The sequence below is a fragment of the Lagenorhynchus albirostris genome, chromosome 15, assembly GCF_949774975.1.
Source record: "Lagenorhynchus albirostris chromosome 15, mLagAlb1.1, whole genome shotgun sequence".
Taxonomy (NCBI): Eukaryota; Metazoa; Chordata; class Mammalia; order Artiodactyla; family Delphinidae; genus Lagenorhynchus; species Lagenorhynchus albirostris.
Window position 1 is genome coordinate 36,784,530 of NC_083109.1, and position 22,803 is coordinate 36,807,332.

General features: G+C 41.8%; 1 protein-coding gene across 1 annotated transcript in view; it reads right to left on the bottom strand.

The window, feature by feature from the left end:
- Positions 1-573: 573 nt before the first annotated feature.
- PAK5 (p21 (RAC1) activated kinase 5) overlaps positions 574-22,803 on the bottom strand; it is a 96,816-nt gene continuing 74,586 nt past the window's right edge. Inside the window, exons 4-8 of the mRNA XM_060123260.1 lie at positions 22,522-22,655; positions 17,799-17,925; positions 5,493-5,618; positions 2,827-2,961; positions 574-729 (exon numbers count right to left, since the gene is read on the bottom strand). Coding sequence (XP_059979243.1) covers positions 574-729; positions 2,827-2,961; positions 5,493-5,618; positions 17,799-17,925; positions 22,522-22,655 — 678 coding nt within the window. The remainder of the gene's footprint in view (positions 730-2,826; positions 2,962-5,492; positions 5,619-17,798; positions 17,926-22,521; positions 22,656-22,803) is intronic.

Sequence of the window (22,803 nt, forward strand, 5' to 3'; positions counted from 1 at the left end):
TTGTTGGTTCTCTGAAAGGGATAAAAAAGTAGGAAAGACTTTGTTCAAACTCTTGCTAGTAAACAGGTATTACTTCAACCGATACAATGGCTACGTGACATCAAAGTACTATAAATTATCAAAACTATTGTACAGAAAAATTACAAATTCATTGCAAAATGCATTACACTGCTACCATTAAGAAAAAGTGCTTTTTGTTATCCTTTCTATTTTTTGCCAGAAAAGTATTCTTTCAATATAGAAAATCCTGTGCGTTACCCTGCATGTGGCTAGGATATATCATAACGGAGTTTGTACTGAGTCATTCTGATTTGCTGGATGAAAGGCTGAAAAATATAATAATGACTTATTAAAGCCGTGTTCCAAATGACCACACCAGCTGTTAGTGGAGAGATGCCTGTTTAAGACACAAGAAGATGCCCTGGTCTGCCAAACCCTGCCGGTCAACACACTGTCCCATCAATCAGCTGGTCTGGAATATACAGGTCTGTTACACGTTCTCTGGTTTCCTTGTGTTCTCCTGAATTATTCTCATGTTCTCATCTAGCTTTGTCACCTCTATGAATCCTCTGCTCAGTGATGCCTGTATTGTCTCATGAGGGGAACAATGCAAGATGGCGGACCTGCCAATTTCAAGAATGGATGTCCGAGGAGTTCCTGGGCTGTGGCTCTTTGAGAGGGTTCCCTCACCAACATCAGGTCTAGGAATCCCCGGAGCACTGAAGAAACCTGTAAAAACGCAAGATATCATCTTGAGGACTAACACAGACACCCAACCCACTTCCCCTAAAATGGGTTCCCAGAGAATTCCCAGGAAAGTCATTCTATCAACAACTTCAAATTCCAGAATGTCAGGTTGAGGAGAAAGAGGTTATGGAAGCAAAAGCAGGAATTGCCTTTCTTAACATATGCTGTTTTCCTTACCTTCTTCAAGTCTGAAATAATAGGAGTAAATGATGGTATGACAAAGAATATTTACTAAATAAAATAATAGTGGTATAATAGCGACAGTAGCAGCTATTATGAAGTGCCTACTGTGTATAGGTGCTGGCCACACATGTTTGATGAACAGTGGTGTATACATGGAATGAGTTTTCTGTGTAACCACTGAAACAATCTAGGCTTTGTGGAATTCCTTTCTTGAAGAGAAACAAACTTCTGTTAAGGATATCTGACAGAGACAGCATTTTTCCTTTAATTTCGTGTAATTTACTTTTTGAGGTATAGCTTACGTACATTCGAGCGTATAAAAAGTTTATATTCTACAGTAGTTTTTTTTAAACACATATTTACACCTATATATTCCCCACCCCTATCAAAATATGGAACATCTCTCCCTCCAGCCCCCTTCCAATAAATATCTGTCTCCCTGCAAAGGGTTACCACTATCCTGACTTCTGATAAGATAAATTTTTATCTGATTTTGTCCTTTATAGAAATGGAGTCATTGGCTGTCAACCCTTCTCTCTCTAGCTGCTTTCACTTGACATCGTGTCTGTGAGATGTATCCGTGATGTGGGTGGCAAAAGCTGTATCCTTTGCATTGCTGTGTAGTATTCACTGCTGAATCATCCCACATATCACTTATCCCTTTGGGAAACAACCTTGGAAGGTTTCCAGTTTTTGACCATTAGGATGAAAGCTGCTCTTGTCTGTGACTTTGAAGAACATCACACTCCTTCGTACTGGGTGTGGGATTATTTGATACCATACTATTTTAGCCACTGTTTATTATTTAAACCCAGTCCAATGCAGTACAAATTTCAATCTCCTGTTCAATTCAAGCAGTCTCCCATCTTTTTGGCAGATCCACACAACCTCTATGAGTGATTCTATTGGGGCTCTTCCATAAGGTTTAGGGGTGAGGGAAGAGGAGAAGCAACCATTACAAACTATCCCCTCACCTAAGGCAGCCTCACTCCCTCTCTTATTGTCAGGAGGCGGATGGGAGGGGTCAGCATTTATAGAGTTGATCTGTGGAGACAGCACCTCTCAGCAAGCTCTGCCCCCACTGGTGGCCCCCACAGTGGCAGTTCTTTGACTTAGTATCATATGTTCTGAGCTTGGCCCTACTTGACAACCTTGGGAAAACAGGAAAGGCCCTACTTGGTCCCTTAAACATGTTGCTCTTTGCCCTGCACAATCTAGCCCCTGCCTACCCTCTGACATGCCTCACCCTTTCCCCATGCCCACTTTGCTCTGGCTGAGGGTCTTCACACTGCTCCTCCCTCTGCCTGGGACATTTTTCTCCCAGATCTTTTTGCATAACTTACTCCTTCTTTCCAATCAGGCTCCAGTCCCCTGAAAGGGCCTCTTTCACCCCTCAGCCAGAACTAGCTTCCAGCCCCCTCTCCGGCCCCTTCCATCACATCACAGTGTTCTATTCGCTTCATAGCAGGTACCACTCTCTGAAATTATTTTATTCATCCATCTGTGTGTGGTTATTAACTGCTTCCCCAACTAGAATGCAACCTCTATGAGAGTCAGGAAATGTGGGGTTTTGAGCTGCTATATCCCGGCCATTAGAACAGTCCCCAGCATGCAATAGATTCTCAAGGAGGGAGTGCAGAGTAGAGCCAACCCCATGAAAGAGGAGCAGCTGTACCCCATTTTACAGATGAGCTTCAGAGATGGAGTGGCTGACTCACTTGCCCAAGCGAGTGAACAAGAATAGCAGAGCTCTGAATGCAATCAACTCGAATTCCAAAGTCCATGCCCATAAACCAGGATCTACTCCTGGATGCGATATGCCAGTCTTTAAAACTACAGAGAGACGGAAAAATCGAAGAATGATGTTGAACTTCAGCAACGGTTGCTGCTTCTCACCTTGTGCAGGTCCTTCACTCTTGGAGGTAAACTGTCCCGGATCCGCCGCATGGCCTGGAGGGGAGGCTCATTGAAGTAGGGGGGCTCGCCGTCAATCATCTCTATCACCATGATCCCGAGAGACCAGATGTCCACCTGTTAGGCACACCACACTGATTATCTCAGGCAAAGAGAACCTTCTGAAAGGTTGGATGTGTCAGGGACCCCAATAGATTCATACTCATTCATAAATTAACATGGGATTTGTGACCTCTCAAAATATACAATTCATATATATAGGCTGAATTGTTGAGTGACCAAGTGTTTGCTAATGGTCTTTGTCTGCTTTTAAAATACAACTTCAATGAAGATTCTGACAATTAGATACACGTGAATGTCTTAACACTGAAGTTTAGAACTTTCTTCTAATCCTTTTAACTTGGGTGGTTCATGGTCTACAGGGCAGATGTGAAAACCATCCAAAGTTTTATGTTATGAACAGAGAGGAAAGTTGCATTTAAACCATAAGAAAATAAGAAAAGTTTTTGGCATATTCATAACAAACTCCAAAGAGCTACATTGCACAGCACAATATATACTGATTCTTCTATTAATTTGATTTTTAAAAATAGTGTTTTGCCGCCGTATTATTTTTCTTTGTTTTCTTTTTAATTTTTATTTTTTTAGCAGTACGCGGGCCTCTCACTGCTGTGGCCTCTCCCGCTGCGGAGCACATGCTCCGGACGCGCAGGCTCAGCGGCCATGGCTCACGGGTCCAGCCACTCCGCGGCATGTGGGATCATCCCTGACCGGGGCACGAACCCGTGTCCCCTGCATCAGCAGGCGGACTCTCAACCACTGCGCCACCAGGGAAACCCATTCCTTTGTGTTTTATCACTTTGAAGCAGTGTGCACAAAACCATGATCTATAAAACCATGTTCAGGGAATGGAGGGAAAGAAAGGGAGAGACAACAAGCAATCCTTTCTGGGTAAAGAATGGGAAGTCAGGATAAGGAGGAGCCACAGCCGTGCTATAAATTCCCAGGCACTGTCGCCTCCCCTCCCAGCCTCATTACACCTCTTATCAGTTATTCATACTCCTGCTCTCACCCGCACAGTGACCTTCACTGAGAATTGATGCTCTTGGGACCACAGTTATTCATCCAAGGGCAAGTAAACTGGGGAAAGAGAGCAGAGTCCGCCTGAACTTCTGCCATGCTCCTTTGCTCACTGGTCTGTGCCACCACCTGCAGGCTTCTCCTCTCTTAGGATCACCGTCTGTACCATGATGTGTGGAAACACTGTGTGCCCAGGTGAAACGAGCTCCTTGCCTCTGTGTGTATGTGTGTGTAGTGTGTGTGTGTCTCAGAGCTTCTACTCACACTATCATCCCCCTAGAAGGCCCTCCTCCACTTCTGGTCCCTTGTTTTATGTATCCAAACCATGTCCCTTAATAGATTATGAGCAGGTATGGAAGCAATCTAAGTGTCCATCAACAGATGAATGGATAAAGAAGATATGGTATATATACAATGGAATACTACTCAGCCATAAAAAAGAATGAAATTTTGCCATTTGCAGCAACATGGATGGACTTGGAGGGCATTATGCTAAGGGAAACAAGTCAGACAGAGAAAGACAAATACTGTATGATATCACTTATCTGTGGAATCTAAAAACTACAACAAACTAGTGAATAAAGCAAAAAGGAAGCAGACTCATGGAGACAGAGAACAAATTAGTGGTTACCAGTGGGGAGAGGGAAAGGAGGAAGGGCAGTACAGGGATAGAGAATTTTTTTAAAAAGGGAAGTTTATTATAGAATTATATGAAATCATGTGTGTGAATTTTTTTTTTTTTTTTTTTTTTTGCAGTACACGGGCCTCTTACTGTTGTGGCCTCTCCTGTTGTGGAGCACAGGCTCTGGACACGCAGGCTCAGCGGCCATGGCTCATAGGCCCAGCCGCTCCGCGGCACGTGGGATCTTCCCGGACTGGGGCACGAACCCGTGTCCCCTGCATCGGCAGGCGGACTCTCAACCACTGCTCCACCAGGGAAGCCCACGTGTGTGAAACTTTAAAAAATTATAAAGCACTGTAGAATTTAAAGAATCTTTCATTCAATAAAAAAAGATCAAACATTTTTTTGATTAAAAAAACAAAAACTAATTAAAAGATAGACTATGAGTGATTATTTCCTTTTCAGAGGAAACAAACATTTTGCCATATTTTAAAATATGTTGCAATATTCGTATATGATTTTTCCTATAGCAAAACATTATTTCTCATCCAAATATTAACCCCAATCCTGTGGAGCTTTCTCTGACGTTCTATCCTTTGAATCATCACACCTACTCATCTGTGTGTCTCCGGCCACTTTTCAGGTTGCATTTTCTTGCTTTGTGCACTCTTGGCCCTGAGGGTAAGATATTAGTTTGAGTGACTCTCTCCCACTGTCAACTTGGGACCCAAATACACTCCTGGATCAATGTTGTGGCAATATCCCAGGGATGGCCAGTCTCCCTTCTTCCACAACCTACTCTGTGACAAGTCTAGTGAATGGGGATCAAATGTGGAGTTAAAAGTCATTACCCTGATCTCCTGTGGTCATTAACGATCTCAGAACCCCTGCATCCAGAGCCTAACCAGACCCTGCCACTCCCCAACAATGACCATCACTCCCTTACCTCTGTCCCATAAGGCAGCCTAGAAATCACCTCAGGTGCCATCCAGTAGGGTGTGCCAACCAGTGATTTCCTCTTTGGCACCTCTTTGGAAACTTGAGCACAGAAACCAAAGTCAGACAACTTTATCTGAAAAGGAAAGGAATGCAACAAACTAACAATATAAAAATACTGACATTTGTAGCAACGTGGACAGACCTACAGATTATCATACTAAGTGAAGAAAGTCAGAAAGAGAAGGACAGATACCATACAATATCACTTATGTGTGGAATCTAAACTATGTCACAAATGAACTTATCTTCGAAACAGAAACAGACTCACAGACATGGGAAACAGACTCACAGACATAGGGAACAGACTGGTGGTTGCCAAGTGGGAGTGGAGGGGGGGTGGGAGAGGGATGGACTGGGAGTTTGGGATTAGCAGATGCAAACTCTTATATATATGTATAACCGAATCACTTTGCTGTACACCAGAAACTAACACAACACTGCAAATCAACTATGTTTCAATAAATTAAAAAAAATACTGGCTTCGAGATATAGAAATATAGAAAGAGTTTCAAATTCAAAACAAAACCACCATCTCTTGTTAACAGGCCTTGAAAATACCAGAGAAGGGGCTATCAGACCCTTTTATTGGAAAGGTACAATCCATTTTAGTGAAAAAACCTCTTATGGCTCCAGCAGGATTGATTTGCAAATGTTTAACTCCTGCTGCTGCTATCTTTTATAAAATTATGAAACCCCAAAATTTACAATACACCCGAAACAAATTCATTAAAATTCAAACCTACTACTTTCATTTAATGTAAGAGATGATGCTTTAGTGTAAGTAAACTGCTATTCTCAACACGAGTTTTGTACAAACTGCTGCAATTTAGGGGTTTTTTTTGCACCGAAGACATTTAGATTTCTAAGTACCATGAGATGATTCAAATAACCAACCTCATTTCTATGTTTGAATTATTGCAAGACCCCATTTATAAAGGCTGCTGAGATATCACTTTAAGTACTGGCTCCCCTTTTCTTTTGGTTTTCCTCCTTTTCTCAGGACAATTGAAGTTGCCAAAGTGAATATCAATGCAAGTGGAAATGAGGGCATAGAAACTGGGTGTGAACAATTAGTTACCAGGGGTACAAGGTGGTCATCTTAATTACCCAATATACATATATGTTATTTACATTAGAGGTCATCAAAAAGAAAAACACCCTGAAATTTCTTGCCCGAAGCCTTTAAGAATACTCTTAAGAACATACTGCACCCTCAGGCACCCTGCCAGTTTATATATTCTAGGTGACCAGGATTCAGTTTATTTCTGGGAGGCTTGATTCTGTTCATGGTGACCTGGTCTGAACTTCAGATAGCCTCATTGAAAAGGATTGCCACTTAGGATTATTGGTGATGACAGAATACATTAAATGAAAACAAAACAAAACAAAACAAATCAATGATTCAGGCATTGTTTGGCAATGGTTCAGAATGGTCATTTGAAGTTAAAATTTCCATAGATCAAAGGTATAGTCTCTAAGGCACAAATTCTCCCTTGATTCTCTTGATACCTCTCTGAACTTTTTTCAACCATTTTTTCTGGCTCTATCTCTGCTGCCCACAACTTAAATACTGGGGCTTCCAGGAGTTTGGGTCCCAACTCTCACCTCTTCTCTTTTTAGGTGCTCTTGCTAGATACTCTTTTTAACTCCACATGGAGTTAATTTTTGTGAAGGGTATACAGTCTGTGTCTAGATTCATTTTTTTGGCATGTGGATGTCCAGTTATTCCAATACCACTTGTTGAAAAGACCATCTTTGCTCCATTTTACTGCCTTTTCTCCCTTGTCAAAGATCGGTTGACTCTATTTATGTGGGTCTACTTCTGGGCTCTCTATTCTGTTTCATTGGTCTATTTGTCAATTCTTTGCTAATACCACACTGTCTCAAAAAGTCCCAAAGTTAGGTAGTGTCAGTCTTGCTCTTTGTTCTTCTTCTTCTTCAATATGTGTTGACGATTATGTTGGTCTTTTGCCTCTCCATATAAACTTTAGAATCAATTTGTCAATATCTACAAAATAACTCACTGAGATTTTGACTGAGATTGCATTAAATCTATAGATCAAGTTGGGAAGAAGTAACATCTTGACAATACTGAGTTCTTCCTATCCAATGTAATACCTCTCCATTTATTTAGGTTTTTTTAATTTTATTCATCTGAGTTTCGTAGTTTTTCTCATATAGATGTAGTACGTATTTTGCTTGATTTATACCTAAGTATCTAGTTTTGGAGGGTGATAATGTAAATGGCATTGTGTTTCTAATTTCAAATTCCACTTGTATTGCTGGTACATAGAAAAGTGATTGACTTTTGTATATTAACTAGATATCCTACAACCGTGTTATAATCATTTATTAGCTCTAGATTTTCTTGTTCATTCTTTCAGATTTTCTGAATAGATGATCATGTCACCTGTAACCAAAGATAGTTTTATTTCTTATTTCCCAGTATGTATACCTTTTATTCCTTCTCTTGTTTTATTGCATTAGCTAGTACTTCTAGTATGATGTTGCAAAGGAGTGGTAAGAGGGGAAATCTTTGCCTTTTTCCTAATCTTAGTTGGGAAGCATGTTCAATTCTTAAGGATAGTTCAAGGCCCTGATCACTTCTCACTTCCTCCAGAATTTTTCTCAGGAGGCTATATTGATCTCTCCCCTCACCAAATTTGAGAGAATTTAGCATTCATTTAATCTTGAACTGTTTTCTGATGCTGAGTTTTTCCCTCAGCTAGAAATGACATTGCTCAGGGGCAATAGCTCTGCCTTTTAATTATGAAGCCTCTCTGTGCTCCTTAAGAGCTAAGAAAACAGTAGATAATCAAAAAACTCATGCTACTAGATTGATATTATCTGATATTGACATATATATACATACATACATACATACATGGGACAACAGATCACGTGATAGAAAACACATTAGTGCTCCTTCTGAAGCCATCATTGACTTACTGAAGACAACTGTTTCTAGAATCAAAGTTGTAACACAGATGAAATGGAGGTAATATTTTGGAAATTATTATTTTTTTCTTTTTCCATTTCCTTGTTCATGATCTGCTCTCTAATCAGGCCAAGACTAGTGGGGTGTGGTTTGGGATGGGACTCCTTCAATTTGGCTTGCACCAGATGGAATGCTAGAGAAAGATGGTTTAACAGAGATATGATTTTTCTCAATTGCTTTGGCATAGCAAGAATCAAGCCCAGATGTGTCAGATCACAGAATTTCCATGTGGTATAAAGAAGACTGCCCTGGGAATTCCCTGGCAGTCCAGTGGTTAGGATTTGGCTCCTTCACTCCTGGGGCCCGGGTTCAATCCCTGGTTGGGGAACTAAGATCCCACAAGCTGCAAGACGCAGCCAAAAAAAAGAAAAGAATAATCCATTAAAAAAGAAAGAAGAGTGCCCTATGGCCATGGTAGCTGGTCCATAATCCTTGCTGCCCTATTGTAAAAGGCTTCTACAATTCTGAGAAGTGAAAGCCCTACAGTCCATCACTTTTAGCCAAGGATTATTTGCAGAAGAGGACAAAGAGCAGTAACTTATGTCAGGCCCCAACTCTTTATTATACACCATTTCCTACCACCCCGAGCAGATGGTGGTGTGCTTCAGAAATATCTGAGTAGCATACATCCCCACACAAACAAGGGAGAGGAGCCACATGCATCTGTGTTCAGAGGTAATATTAAAAATATTTAATAACCAGATTCATCTAGACCAGTCAGAATCTAGACATAAAGTTGGGCTTTGTTCTGGAGTTATCCTGTGGGCATTACCATCCTTAATGAGGCAAGGGGCATCCTGGTAAAGGGCTGGGGTCATGGGGGATAATACTCCAATGACTGGAAACAGTGGCTATTAACCAACAAGCATGAGAATATTGCAACATTTTAACAATGGGTGCAGATACACTGGTGAATACCAGCTGCACATCAGCTTTGGCTATGCCCAACGTGGCCTCCATGGAGAGATGGCACGACAGAGTGGGTGGAAATGAACTTGAGGCAATGCTACTGGCTTCCATGGCCTTTGTGTGGTATGCAGGGCTCCCGAAGCTCCTCCAAATCTCAGTGAAGGAACAGGGCCAGGCACAAGCCTATGGTTGACATGAGAGGCAGTCTCAAGGATAGCTTTCAAGACTTGAGGAAAGAGGCTGGAGTAAAATACTGCAGAGAAGCCTCTTCCTGAAAAGACCAGCAGCTGATGGGACCAGCTAATGCTCACTGGTCACGAGTCCAGGGAGCAGAAGAGGCTGTCACGCCAAGGCAGAGACCAGCGAGGAACAAGAAGATGGATCGTATCTCCTTCACCCGGAGGTCCCATAACCCACATTTGTCTCCATCCTGAGGAAGATGGGGGTGGGAGGTGGAAAGAAAGAGCAGGTGGCAGCCAAACCTGAAAGACTGAGGGTTTAAAGGTATCAGTTTAACCTTACAATAATGTGACTGAATTCTGATAGACAATGTTTAAATTATTTAAGCAGACTAAATTTAATAGACTGAATTAAAATAGAGTTAAAAAAAATTCTAGTCAGTGGGGCTTTGTGAAGAAGTTGAGGTTATGTGTGTGTGTGTGTGTGTGTGTGTGTGTGTGTGTGTGTGTGTGTGGTTATTTCCAAAGTTCAAGCCTGAGTAAGTTTGCAACCCTATGACACAGATAGTAAAGGAGGAACAATTTTGCCAATATATTTTGTTTACCTGTAAAATGAAGAAACCTAAATGATTCAGGAGGTGACTGTATCAGCATTTTGGTATTGGCAGTTTTAATTTTAACTGGCTTTAATTTTAAAGCCTCTAGTGTGGCTCTCTTTTTCCAGACATTAAAAAAAAGATACCAAACCTGACAGACTAATAATTATCTCCGTGACAAAATATAAGATGAGAAATTGAAACTCAACACTTGGAAGCCAGGCCTGTTCTTCTGTTGTAGGAGTATAAGTGCTTTTGCATGATTTTTTTACTCATTCAAGTACATAAAAGAGACAATTTTCTAAAAGAACATAATTGCACACAACATTCGTCCAAATAAATCTGCAAGTAGATAATAAGAACTCAGGTAATGAGTATAATAAAGCATTGTAGGCAGTTATTAAAAGCAAATCACACACACACACACACACACACACACACACACAAAAGCAAATCACATAGACTTTAAGCTGAGCCTTATTTTAGATAGGATTGTACAACGTTGGTACTTAGGAAACCATCTTTGTCTCACTAATGCAGTTAGGCTAAGAGAACTGAAGCAAGCATGTTGCCCACCCCCTAAGAGGAGATGTAGCTGGTCCACAGGGGCCAGACAAGGAACTAGAGCTCAGAGGTCAGACAAAGCTGCTACTTAAACCTGAGATCTTACCCATCTCAATGCATCCTGGCTAGGAGTAAGGGGCCCCACAAAAATTTGCAAGAGGAGGAGCAAAAGAGAATCTACCCACAAGATAGCTACAGGTTTAAAATAAAATATAAAACCCTCGTTTTGTAAATTGCATATGCTCTAAAGAATTCTTGCATCTGCTCCAGATTTTTGCTAAGGCAGAAAGATGGCTGCTTCTGTGCCTGGTTCCTGGGTTCTTCCTATAAGGCAATGGTACTCAAGTGTGTATCATCAGCTGGGAATTGCTCAGAGATACATCCAGCCTGACTGAATCAGAATCTCTGAGAGAACGGCCCAGGAATCTGTTTTTTGCCAAGGTCTCCAGGGGTTGTGATGCTCACTAAAATCTGAGAACTTGTTTTAAGAAGAGCAATGACCCAGGGACAAAGGAACCGAGGTAATAGAAGGGGTCAGACTGATGATGGTGCCTCCAGCTGAAGACCCACTTCTTCAGCAGCCAAACCTGAGAGGAGAGGGAAGGCATCATAGCGGCTGAGCTGGAATGGCTTAGAGGCCTCAGCCAGCCCCTCTGCCACTTGGCACAGCACGGAGAGCGGTAGGAACTTGTCCAAGATTATGTGACAGTTTTAGCAGTGAACTTAACCCTGGGGTCTCCTGACTTTTCATGCTGTGTTCCCTGCATTAGAAAATAACTTCTGTGGAGGGAGTGTTTGGGTGTATCTCAGAGACTACTGGAAAGGAATGAATTTAAGCAAGCTATTTAATATGCCCAAGTCTCTATTTAAGAAGAGCTTCTGGGAGATAATCTTCAGGTCTTCCTCTAATTGTAAAATTCTAGCAATTTGAGAGCCAACAAAATTCAAATGGCTAAAGGAGCCAGGAAAATATTGGGTTGGCCAAAATTCTGCTCAGGTTTTCCCGTAACATCTAATGGAAAAAACCGAATGAACTTTTTGGCCAACCCAATAATACCAATGAATTAAATGAGCCAGTGGAGACAATGGAAAACTAGGGACACACGCCCCTGATAAGGAGACACTAATTTCCAGCTGATTGTCAGGGGCCCAGTAGAGAAGGTGTGGAACACTCATAGGCTCTGGTTGCCCGTCTATGGCCCCTTATTTGTCCTTTAACCCTCCCTTCAAATCCTGTGGGAGAAAGGGCACAAACATATTTCTTATTTCTGGGTGCTATGTTAGTTTGGGCCCCCCTCTCCCAGAAGAAAATGCTGAGACAAGGATTCAGTGTAAGTCATTTATTGGGGAGATACAGGAAACACTAGCAGTGAAATGGGGAAGTATAACAGGGAAGGGAAGGCAGTCAGTCAAGGGTTAATCAGCAAGGAAGTTACCACCATGGGAACTAGAGCTTAATCCTGCTGAGGACATCTGGGAGACTGTGTAGAATATGTGCCTCAGAGCTATTCCATCCAAGGGCGAGAGAGCTGGGGTATTTATATACCAACTCCCATCATTTTTTCAGGGCTGCTCCTGGGAAGCATGAATGTTAATTTCCTGGAATATCTAGGCTGCTTTGTTCTGCAAAAGCAGACTACAGTAGCCAGAGAAGTCCCCAGGCAAAGAGATGCAGGTGGTGGCATTTGGAGGTGGAGTTAGCGAGCACTGAAATGGGAAGATAAGGGTGGGGCACCAGCAACATTTGCACCCTCATCACACCATCTCCATTACTGCCATGTGTGAAGTCAGGCACAGTGTTGCCAGACACTTTGATTTTTTTCAAGGGAGACAGGAATCTGAAATTTTATGTGAAATCTCCTAATTCTTAAAGTGTGGTAACCAATTTATAGTAAAAAGAAAAACCATAAAGATTACTTGTAAATGCCTCTTTTTAATAGATGCATTGGGCTTAAGAGGTCACGGGTTTGAATTCCATTTCAGCCAATGAATTTGATAAAAGTTAGTCACTCACTGCCTAGTGGCCCCTAAGTATCATCTCCTAAATGCAAGCCCCAGGCCAAGGAAAAATCGTGGAGGAATTTACTCAACCCTTAATTGCAAGGGCAGGGGGATTGCCTTCATTCTGAGCATCTACCGTGTACCTGGTTTACCTCTTATGGTTTTATACTAATTACTTCATGTAATTCTTGAAACCACTCTATGACATGTTATTTATTTTCCCTTTCAAACCCCAAACACCACTCCTTAAACACCTCTGCTTAATACAAATTAGTGACTCACTAGATATTATTTCTATCATGGACAAAGAGTGAACGATTTCTTTTCAGTTGATAACAAAAAAATTTCCCTTGTAGTCTTTGAAGAGGCCAGAAAGGACTTATCCTTTTAAACCCGAGCAATTCACTGTTTTAAAAAATATATATTTTATTTTGAAATACTATATATAGGCTCATAGGAGGTTACAAAGAAATGTGCACCCAGTCCTCCCGATACGTTAGCATCTTATGCACTGTAGCTCAATATCAACACCAAGAAATTGATGTTGGTACAGTCCATAGAGCTCACTCAGATTTCATCAGTTATACATGAACTCATTTGTGTATGTAGTGTGTATGTGTGTATATGTGTGTGTACTCTACAATTTTATCACATTGTAGTCTTGCACAACCACTGTCACAAATAAAGATACGCGACTGTACCATCACCATAAGGTGATGGTGCTACCCCTTTATAGCCACACAATTCCAATCCCTAACCCCTGGCAACCACTAATATGCTGTACATCTCTATAATTACGTTATTTCATAAATGTTACATAAATGGAATTATGCAGTGTGTATCCTTTAGAGGTTGACTTTTTTTTCACTCAGCATAATTTCCTTGAGGTTCATCCAAGTTCTTGCATGCGTCACTCATTCTTTTTTTTTTTTTTTTTGGTCTGGGTAGTATTCCCTGGTATATATACACCATAGTTTATTTAATCATTTACCCTCTGGAGGACATTTAGGTATTTTCTAGTTTGGGGCTATGATGAATAAAACTGCCATAAACATTTGTGTGCAAGTTTATGTGTGGAAATAAGTTGCCATTGCTCTGGAATGTACGCCTAAGAGTGAGAATGCTTGTCACATGGTAAGTCCATTTTCAGTTTTGAAAGGAACTGCCTAACCATTTTTCAAGAGTGGCTCTACATTTTACATTCGCACCAGCATTGTGTGAATTAGTGGTGTTATTACTATTTTTCATTTTAGCCATTCTTATAGGTGTGTAACGATATCTCATAGTTTCAATTTGCATTTCTCTAAGGGCTGATGACGTTGAACATCTCCCAACAGCACACCTTGTGTGACAGACAATATTTCCAAAAATGCCAACAACAATACTGTCCAGCCCCTGAGATCTTCTTGACATATGATTCAATTCTCCTCCCACTCAGGAGAGTTTTGTGTTCCTTCCCACTGGATCTGGAAGGGCTGTGATCATGGTAAAAGTGACACTATGTGACTTTGAGGTCATAAAAATGCCATACTTCTACCCTGTTTTCTTGAGACACTCACTCATGGAATCCAGCCTCCATGCTGTAAGGAAGGCCACATGGTAGGTGTTCTGGTGGAAAGTTCCAGCTCAGCATCCAGCCGACAGTCAGCACTACATTCCTGACATATGCCTGAGGAAGATTTCTAGATGCACCATCTAGCAAGTCAGAGCAGTACTGGCTGGCTGAGCCCAGCCAACTCTCAGTCATGTGAGAATGCGAAAATAACTTTTGACTTAAGACCTAAGGGGATTTGTTATGATAATAAATGAATATGTCTTCTGCACTATAGAATGCTATAAAAGCTCCAATAGATTAGTATAAATTGTACTCTCAGCCTTTTCTTGGAGTAGTCACACTCCATCTCTGTTCTCTTTTTTAAGGAAAAAAGTTTCCTTTCTCTATAGAAACTGGAGTCAATATGGCACCTTGTTCTTAAACCTGGATGAGCTCACCCTGGCCAGCGTGGCTGAGAGTCAGGCTCCTCTCCACATGCTGTGTTCCTTCTTCCTGGAACACTCTCATCCCTGAAGGTCACAGGCCCCGCCCCTCACGCGTCTCTGCTGTCACCACCCCACTGCGGAGGGGCCTTCTCTGACCGGCCTCTACAGACCCTCTACTCTCCACCCTCCACCTTCTTTAGTCTACTTAAGTTAATTAATCATAGAAAACTTAGAATGTATCACCCTGCAATCTGGTGGTGATTTTATTTGTATGTTTATCAAGTTGTTGATTATTATACTCCTATTCTCCAAATAAACTGAATGAAATTAGTGATTTTGCTTTATTCATCCTTAGGACCTAGCACTGACCTGGCACAGAATGACGTTTAGCTCATATTTATTGAATGAGTGAGTGAACAAACCATTCAGACTGAAAGCACTGAGGATGTGTCAGTCCCTGTGAGCTCTGCTGGGTGCGTGGAAACTAAAGAAATGTTTGAAACGGAGATTCTGCCCGCAAGAGTGACACTGAATGATCTAGCCTTTCATATATTGTGGGGAGGGGAGATCTTTAAGTAAGCTAATTAAATAATAAACTGTCTTTGTCTCACATCTGATTTTGACATCCGACAGGTACTCACAACAAGGGTGAGCCTACACCCTCAATCTCTAAAAACAAGGAAAGAAAGCCTGGCAGAAACTGTCCTGATTTTTTTTTCCTGTAAGCTCCAGTCCCCAGAGCCAACGTGTGGACCAGTTCAATGCTCAGCAATGCTCAGTTCTGAGGCCATGGGACCTTGCCCTGGTGCTTTTCTGAGTCAGGCCAGGAGAGAGTTCTAGCCCTTTTCCTATAGCTCCCCTGCTCTATGGGAGATGCTGCAAAATGGCCACATGGTCTTCCCCTCTCTGTATCCACATGCCTTTGGATGCAACTTTGCATCTTCTCCCATCAAGAGGCAGTGGTGTTTATGGTGTTATTTCCCCACCCCTTGCATCTAGGCCCAGTTACCTCCACTACCACTGCTGAGATCCGGCCAACCACCAGGCTAATTAGTAAGGCTGTCAACCCCAAACTGACCACAAATGCAAGAGTGAGCTCAGCTGATGTCACGTGGAGCAGAGGTAAGCTGTCCCAGCTGAGGTCAGTGCAAAAGTCGACTCACAGAATTGTGAGCAAATAAATGGTTCTGGGTTTAAGCCACTAAGTATTGAGTGGTTTGTTGTGTAGCAAAAACTGACTGATACATACTCCTGTACGCTCTTAAAAAAAGTTCAGCCAGAGTAATGCAGAAAGCAGGACTTAAAACTGCCCATTAATCATAATACTAAGTTGGTAAATTATGTGTGTGTGTATGTTCATATATATATATATATATATATATATATATTTAGGAAATGGGATTATGGGTGATTTTTTTTTAAGGGCTTCAAATGCTTGGCTTATTTATTTATTTATTTATTTATTTATTTATGGCCGTGTTGGGTCTTTGTTTCTGTGCGAGGGCTTTCTCTAGTTGTGGCGAGCGGGGGCCACTCCTCATCGCGGTGCACGGGCCTCTCACTCTCGCGGCCTCTCTTGTTGTTGCGGAGCACAGGCTCCAGACACGCATGCTTAGTAGTTGTGGCTCATGGGCCTAGTTGCTCCGCACCATGTGGGATCCTCCCAGACCAGGGTTCGAACCTGTGTCCCCTGAATTAGCAGGCAGACTCTCAACCACTGCGCCACCAGGGAAGCCCCATGGGTGATTTTTATTTTATTCTTTATACTTTTCTGAATTTGCTGAAGTTTCCACAATAAAATTGACAATCTTTTTAAAATAAAAGAAGAAAAGCCAAAGTTCTTGGGTAGTTTCTTCTGGTTGCCCTCTGATCATTCCTGGGCAAATTTTGATGTGACGTGAACGTTTTCCACGTGACTGAGGATGCTAGGTGGTAAAAGACAGGTGCATTAAAGGGACAGCTGGCTCCACTCATCACAAGGCTATTACATCTGCTGGGAGTTTCAGGAAGATTAAAAGCGTCTAAATAGGCGGGAAAAAATCTATGCTTCAAAACTCTTCCATCTAACTAAGCCTTCCTGGCAATGTCAACTCATGCATTCCTTGGCTGTTGTATTCTATCTGGTGTGGCTGATGAGTTTCAAGTGAATCCCCTGAGCAGGCTGCAATGATTGGAAATGCAGATATCTGGGCCTGGGGATACACTAGTGTGATGGATATCTTCTGTTTGTCCTTTCAGATCTGGGAGCCCTGAGCCCTGGGAGGCCAACCTGTATTGACCATTGATGGCTTCTGATTGGACTCAGTCAATGGGGAGCACCAGTAGGAGACTGGAAGGAAGGAGCAGAGTGAGGTTCGGGTACTTAATTGGCCCAGTTCCCATCCAGCAGGTTCACTATGGTCTGGTTTCCACTAAAGATCAGAGCTCCTGCCAGGTAGCCCTCTTCACACAACAATCTCTATTTCAAGATTCCAGTAACTAGTTCTGCACCTCACCTCTTCAGTCATGGGGTAATAAGAGGAGTGGTGTTCCATTCTAGACACCTATGCTGGTCCTCATGACAGTTCCTTTTGGCTTTTCTACATCTCATCTGCCCACACCTTTATTAAACTCTCCTCAAAGCACTGGACTTTGTCATCTGTTTCCTGCAGGGACTCTGAGAGATACTGCAGACATGCGTAGTCACACGAACAGAGTGGACACAGTCCTAGAAAAGTCATTTTCTCTCCACCAATGAAAATAAGAATGTGGCAGAAAAATAAAAGAAATTTCTATAGTTTCTATTACTTCCTGCACTTACTGTTAAGGCAGAAAATTATCTGTCAAATTCAGCTCACAGATAGTTCTAAATGACAGGATGACACAGAGGATGGTAATTTCTTCTTCAAAAGCCTCCTGGGAAGGGGAGTGGGTGACTTGCGACTAAGGAAAATTAGAATTCCGAGAAAGTGTTCTTAGGAATATAATATCTGTGACAGGTGAAATGACAAGGTAAACCAGGGAGGGACCCAACATGAAAATCTTACCCGGCCATCACTTGTCAGCAGGATGGAGTCACTCTTTATGTCCCTGTGAATCACTCCTTGGTTGTGCAGGTAGGAAAGAGCCCTTAGAACCGACAGACAGACGGTAGCTATTTGTTCTTCATTCATTCTAGAAAGGAAATCACATTGAAGGAGAAAGGTCAGGCTTAAGACCATCTTTGAAATGATCAAGAGAGGTGGCTCCCTTGTGTTCTAGAGAACCAGTCCATGCTCTCCAGCCCATGTCTCAAAAATCTATGGGAAAGGAAAAGGAAGTCTTTGGGACCTGATTCCCAGAACCTAAGGCCTGGCATTGAGGATGATAGCGGCTCAGTATAAGCTAAAGTAAAGAGACCCCCATTGGCTGGCTTTTGGGTCATCAGTGCAAATGCACTTCCTTGGACTCTTATAGGTAATTCCCCAGGTACTGACAAACCTCCAGGGTCCTACAGAGAGTGCACACTGAATGACGCCAATGTTCCAGGAGGGGCTGCTAGATGACCTTGAGGAAGTCCTTTAACTTCCTCGGGTTTCTTTTTCCTCATCTTGGAAGTGGGCAAGGCCATGGTTCTCTTCAAGGTTGGACTCAGGCAAAGTGGTCTTTAGATCTCTAAGATCCCCCTCTGGGACTTGCCCTGCCTCTCACCAGCCCTTCCTCTCCCTCCTCCAGGAGCTGGAAGCTTCTGTTACTCCAGGTCCCTCTGCCAAGAAGGAAATTGGGCCTAGTTAGTTACTAATAACCAACTGTGAATGCGTGATACCCTAATAAATAGACCATGGGAATGAGAAAGGCAAGCACAACACTAGATATGCTCCCCCATTTCATGGCTGCACCCTCCGAAGAAGGTATTTCTGGTTTCAGAGGAGACTGAGGTCAGGTTACCTGCCCAAGGTTATGTAGCTCAGAAGGTAACCAGATCATGATTCAAACCCCACCTTCTATGAGTTCAAAACCCATGCTTTTCCACTTTCCCCACTGTATCATGCAGCAATTGTAACTCAAAAGAATGGATTTTCAGCCACTGAAGAACCCAGGTGGGAAGAATGATGTGGAGAATGGAGTCCCTCAGTGCCCTCAAAATGACCCATTTAGGCATCTGCCTAACTCATCTAGGCATAAAACTTCCTCCCTCTCACGGAGATATTGAGAGGCCCAAATTAGCAAAGGTAGAGGTAGCAAATGTGAAAGACCTCCTAAAACAAACTATCAGGCAAACAGAGGAGGCTATCAGGAGACACACTTCATAACTGACCAGAGTCCAAATTTAAGAATTGACTTGGGAAATAATCCCAGGTAACTTTTAGCTCAGCAGGACAAGTAAATAGATGGCCTTGAATCTGCGTTTCAGTCTTGTTGATGCCAACAAACCCCAGCTGAGTAAAACTAGGGTTCATAATAAAATCCAAGGAGATAACCAATCAGGAGAATGTCAAAGGTACAAAGTGGATGAGTATGAAGAAACATGCCCTTCTCTTTGAAGAGGATTCCTACCACCGCAATGAATTGGCCTCATAGGAAGGCAGGTGTCTGAAACAGAGTGGAAACCTACAACTTCTGTGTTCTTGGTTTTGTGGTAAGTGGGCTGGTCATTATGCTGGATTGTTTTCAGATGACAATTTTCACATCTGCCCAAAGCACACTCCTGAGAAGTTTAGAGCATCAGCCACAGGGACAAGTCCAACTACATCTTAAAATTAATTCAGGACCAAGAATTATCATCTTTAATAAAATAAAATCTATTTTTCTTGGATTCAATGAGATTTGAGTTATTTGGAGCAGGCATAAAGATTTTTCACAGGTCAAAGGTAACAAAAATTAATTGACTCTGAGCCCCCAATCACAAACTGAAAAATCCCCTGGAGTTTATAACAAATGCTACTGACTCTTAATTCAATGACTTTGAAATGGACATGGCCCACTGTAGAAAGCCTGGTGCTTTCCTACTTCAACAGGGAGGAAGTCAGGTGGGGATAAAAACACCTCAGTTTTGGAGTCAACTCCAAATTCAAATCCTGGCTCTGCCAATTATTAAATACGTGATCTTGAGAAAGATACTTTTTGCCTCTATGAGTCATAGCCTCATCCTCTAACAGACAGGCACATCAACACCTACCTTATAGAGATGTGTGAAGGTTACATGAGTTAATCAAGAACCTGACAGAGCTTGGTACTTTCCTTTCCCTTCTAGAACTGTTTCCTTGAAATAAGTAGGATATGATTTAACAAGATGCTAGATAGGGCTAAAACTTTAGTATGTATAAGAAACTCCTGAGGGGACTTCCCTGGTAGTGCAGTGGTTAAGAATCCACCTGCCAATGCAGGGGACATACGTTCGCTCCCTGGTCCGGGAAGATCCCACATGCCGTGGAGCAACTAAGCCCATGCACCACAACTACTAAGCCTGTGCTCTAGAGCCCATGTGCCACAACTACTGAGGCTACCCGCCACAACTACTGAAGCCCGTGTGCCTAGAGCCCATGCTCTGCAACAAGGGAAGCCACCACAATGAGAAGCACGGGCACCGCAATGAAGAGTAGCCCCCGCTCGCCACAACTAGAGAAAGCCCGTGCACAGCAACAAAAACTCAACACAGCAAAAAATAAATAAATAAAATAAATAAATTAAAAAAAAAAGAAACTCCTGAGCATCTGGCTAGATCATGGATTCTTTTAGTCCATCTGGGTAGAGCCTGAGATGTTGTATTTCTAACAAGCTCTTAGGGGATGTTGATGCTGCTGGTCCCCAGACCACACTTTGAGTGGCAAGCAGTTAAATGTTTTATCAACCAATCAATCAATCATTCAATGAAGTACTTATTGAATATCTACTATAGGAAACTCTCTGAACTACCAGCTTAAGGATTTCAAATTCTAAATATCCATGGTATTCCTTGACACACTATTGCTTCTTGCTCTCTGGAGCTACTCTGCCTTCAAGGGGAAATCCATCGACAAAACTAGATGGAGAGAATTAGAAAACACAATGGATTCTAGAGAGGCTGGCTCTTCAGTGAATCCCACGGATACAAAATAAGAACTTGACAAAGTGAGAGCTGTAGTTTTCTGATGCTCTCTGAGGCAAGAAAAAAGCCCCTCCCTTGGACATATTTTTATTAATTGTTTTATATGTAAGTCACATTTGTCTTATTCGTAGGTCTCTTCAGTATACTTGTTGCTACAATTTAAGATGATTAGATAGATAGATAGATAGACAGATAGATAGATAGATAGATATGGTGGTTGTATAGTTATACCAATAGGAATCTGCCAGCTGAAATGTTGGTGATAAACATTTGGTGTCTTCCCTTATGTCCTTTTGTTTTTAGATGGTCTACCGCAGACTCAGAGCTATAGGGAGTCATGATTGAAACACTGCCTCATTTTAGTGGAGAAAAAGCAGCACCTTTGATCTCTTACGGGTTTCTGAACACTTTCTTGCTACCTTGCTTTCCACCTATTGTCGCTCAACTGGATTCACTTATGATTTGGATGCCATTTCAGTGACATCAGCTAATACCCAATGTAGCTCCTTCATGACAATCTTCTCAAATCTTTGGTATTTTATTTACCAGCAGAGCAAACTTAAAGTTTCCCAAATGTAACATGATTTTTTTACACGTCTGTTCCTTTGAAACTTGCTTTTCCAGCGCGGTCCATGAACTAACAGCATTAACATCGCCTGGGGGTTCCTTAGAATGCAGAGTATTATGCCTCCCCCCCATTGAATCAGGATCTGCATTTTAATAAGAACCACAGGTAATTTGTATGCATATTAAAATTTTAGAAGCACTGTCTTAGCACATACTCTTTCATTTGCCTTCAATGCCCTTTTCTTCCCACTTGCCTTCTTAGTAAACTCTGATGCATCTCTCAAAACCCATCCTGGACACCACCATATATTGGAAATCCTTCTTGACTCTCTTATAGAGATATTCAGGTATTCTTCTATGCTACTTATATAATTCTAATTCTGCACAGGTGTTATAATGTATTTATGTCTAATCTGAGACTTCCTTGGAAGGGTGTATCTGAGCCTTATTCATTTGTATCTTTTGTAGCCCCAGCACTTAGGAAAGAGCCTGGCACATAAAAAGTGATTAATAAATACTTGATTTATTTGTTTTATCATTACTTGATTTATCAAGTAATGATTTATTTGATTTATCATTACTTGATGAAATGACCACAACTGACACATCAGAGAAGCAAGTAGCTGAGGCAACAGTGGCAAGCAACCATTGTTACTGGCAAGATGATTTAAAAACAGATTTGAAGAATCTCTCTCTCTCTTATGTAGTTTGTTATTATGACATAAAATTTTGATCTTTCACCTGCCCCTGCCTTCCCCAGGTACCCTTGGTGGTATCAACACATAGCAATGGTATAGCAACTTAGGAGAATGAAACTCAGTTTTAGAAATCTACGTAGGGATGGGAAATTCTATTATTTGTCACCGAAACTCCATTCTCAGCAGCTTGCTGATTTAAAATCAGTGAGTACGAATGAATTTCTGGAGGGCAGGGAGAATGTGAATTGAGTGAATGAACTATACATACATGATATTGTGATAGGCACCTGGGAATACAGAGAAAAAGGGCAGTCGTTTCTCTACCTTCAAAGTGCTTAACTACTTATGAAGAGTTCATAAATATAGTTACTGACGCCTTACCCTGGAAAAGAATAATAAGCACCTTGAACTACTTGCCTGGATAGTAAAGAAACTTACCTGGTATGAGTAACGATGTCTGTCAAGGCACCACCTTCTAGAAATTCCATGACAACCCAGAGCTCATCATTGACAAGGTAGCTGTTGTACATGTCAACCACGTTGTCATGGTGATAATCCCGCATTATCACAACCTGGGCAAAATGAAAAGACACTGTTTGACTTCGGACTGTGAAATTTCACTTTTTGTTTTCTCATGACTACATTTGGGCTGTGAGTTCAACTGATGGGGAGTACTGATTGTGTGTGTGGGGGGGTATTCAGAAGTCTATTACAGACAAA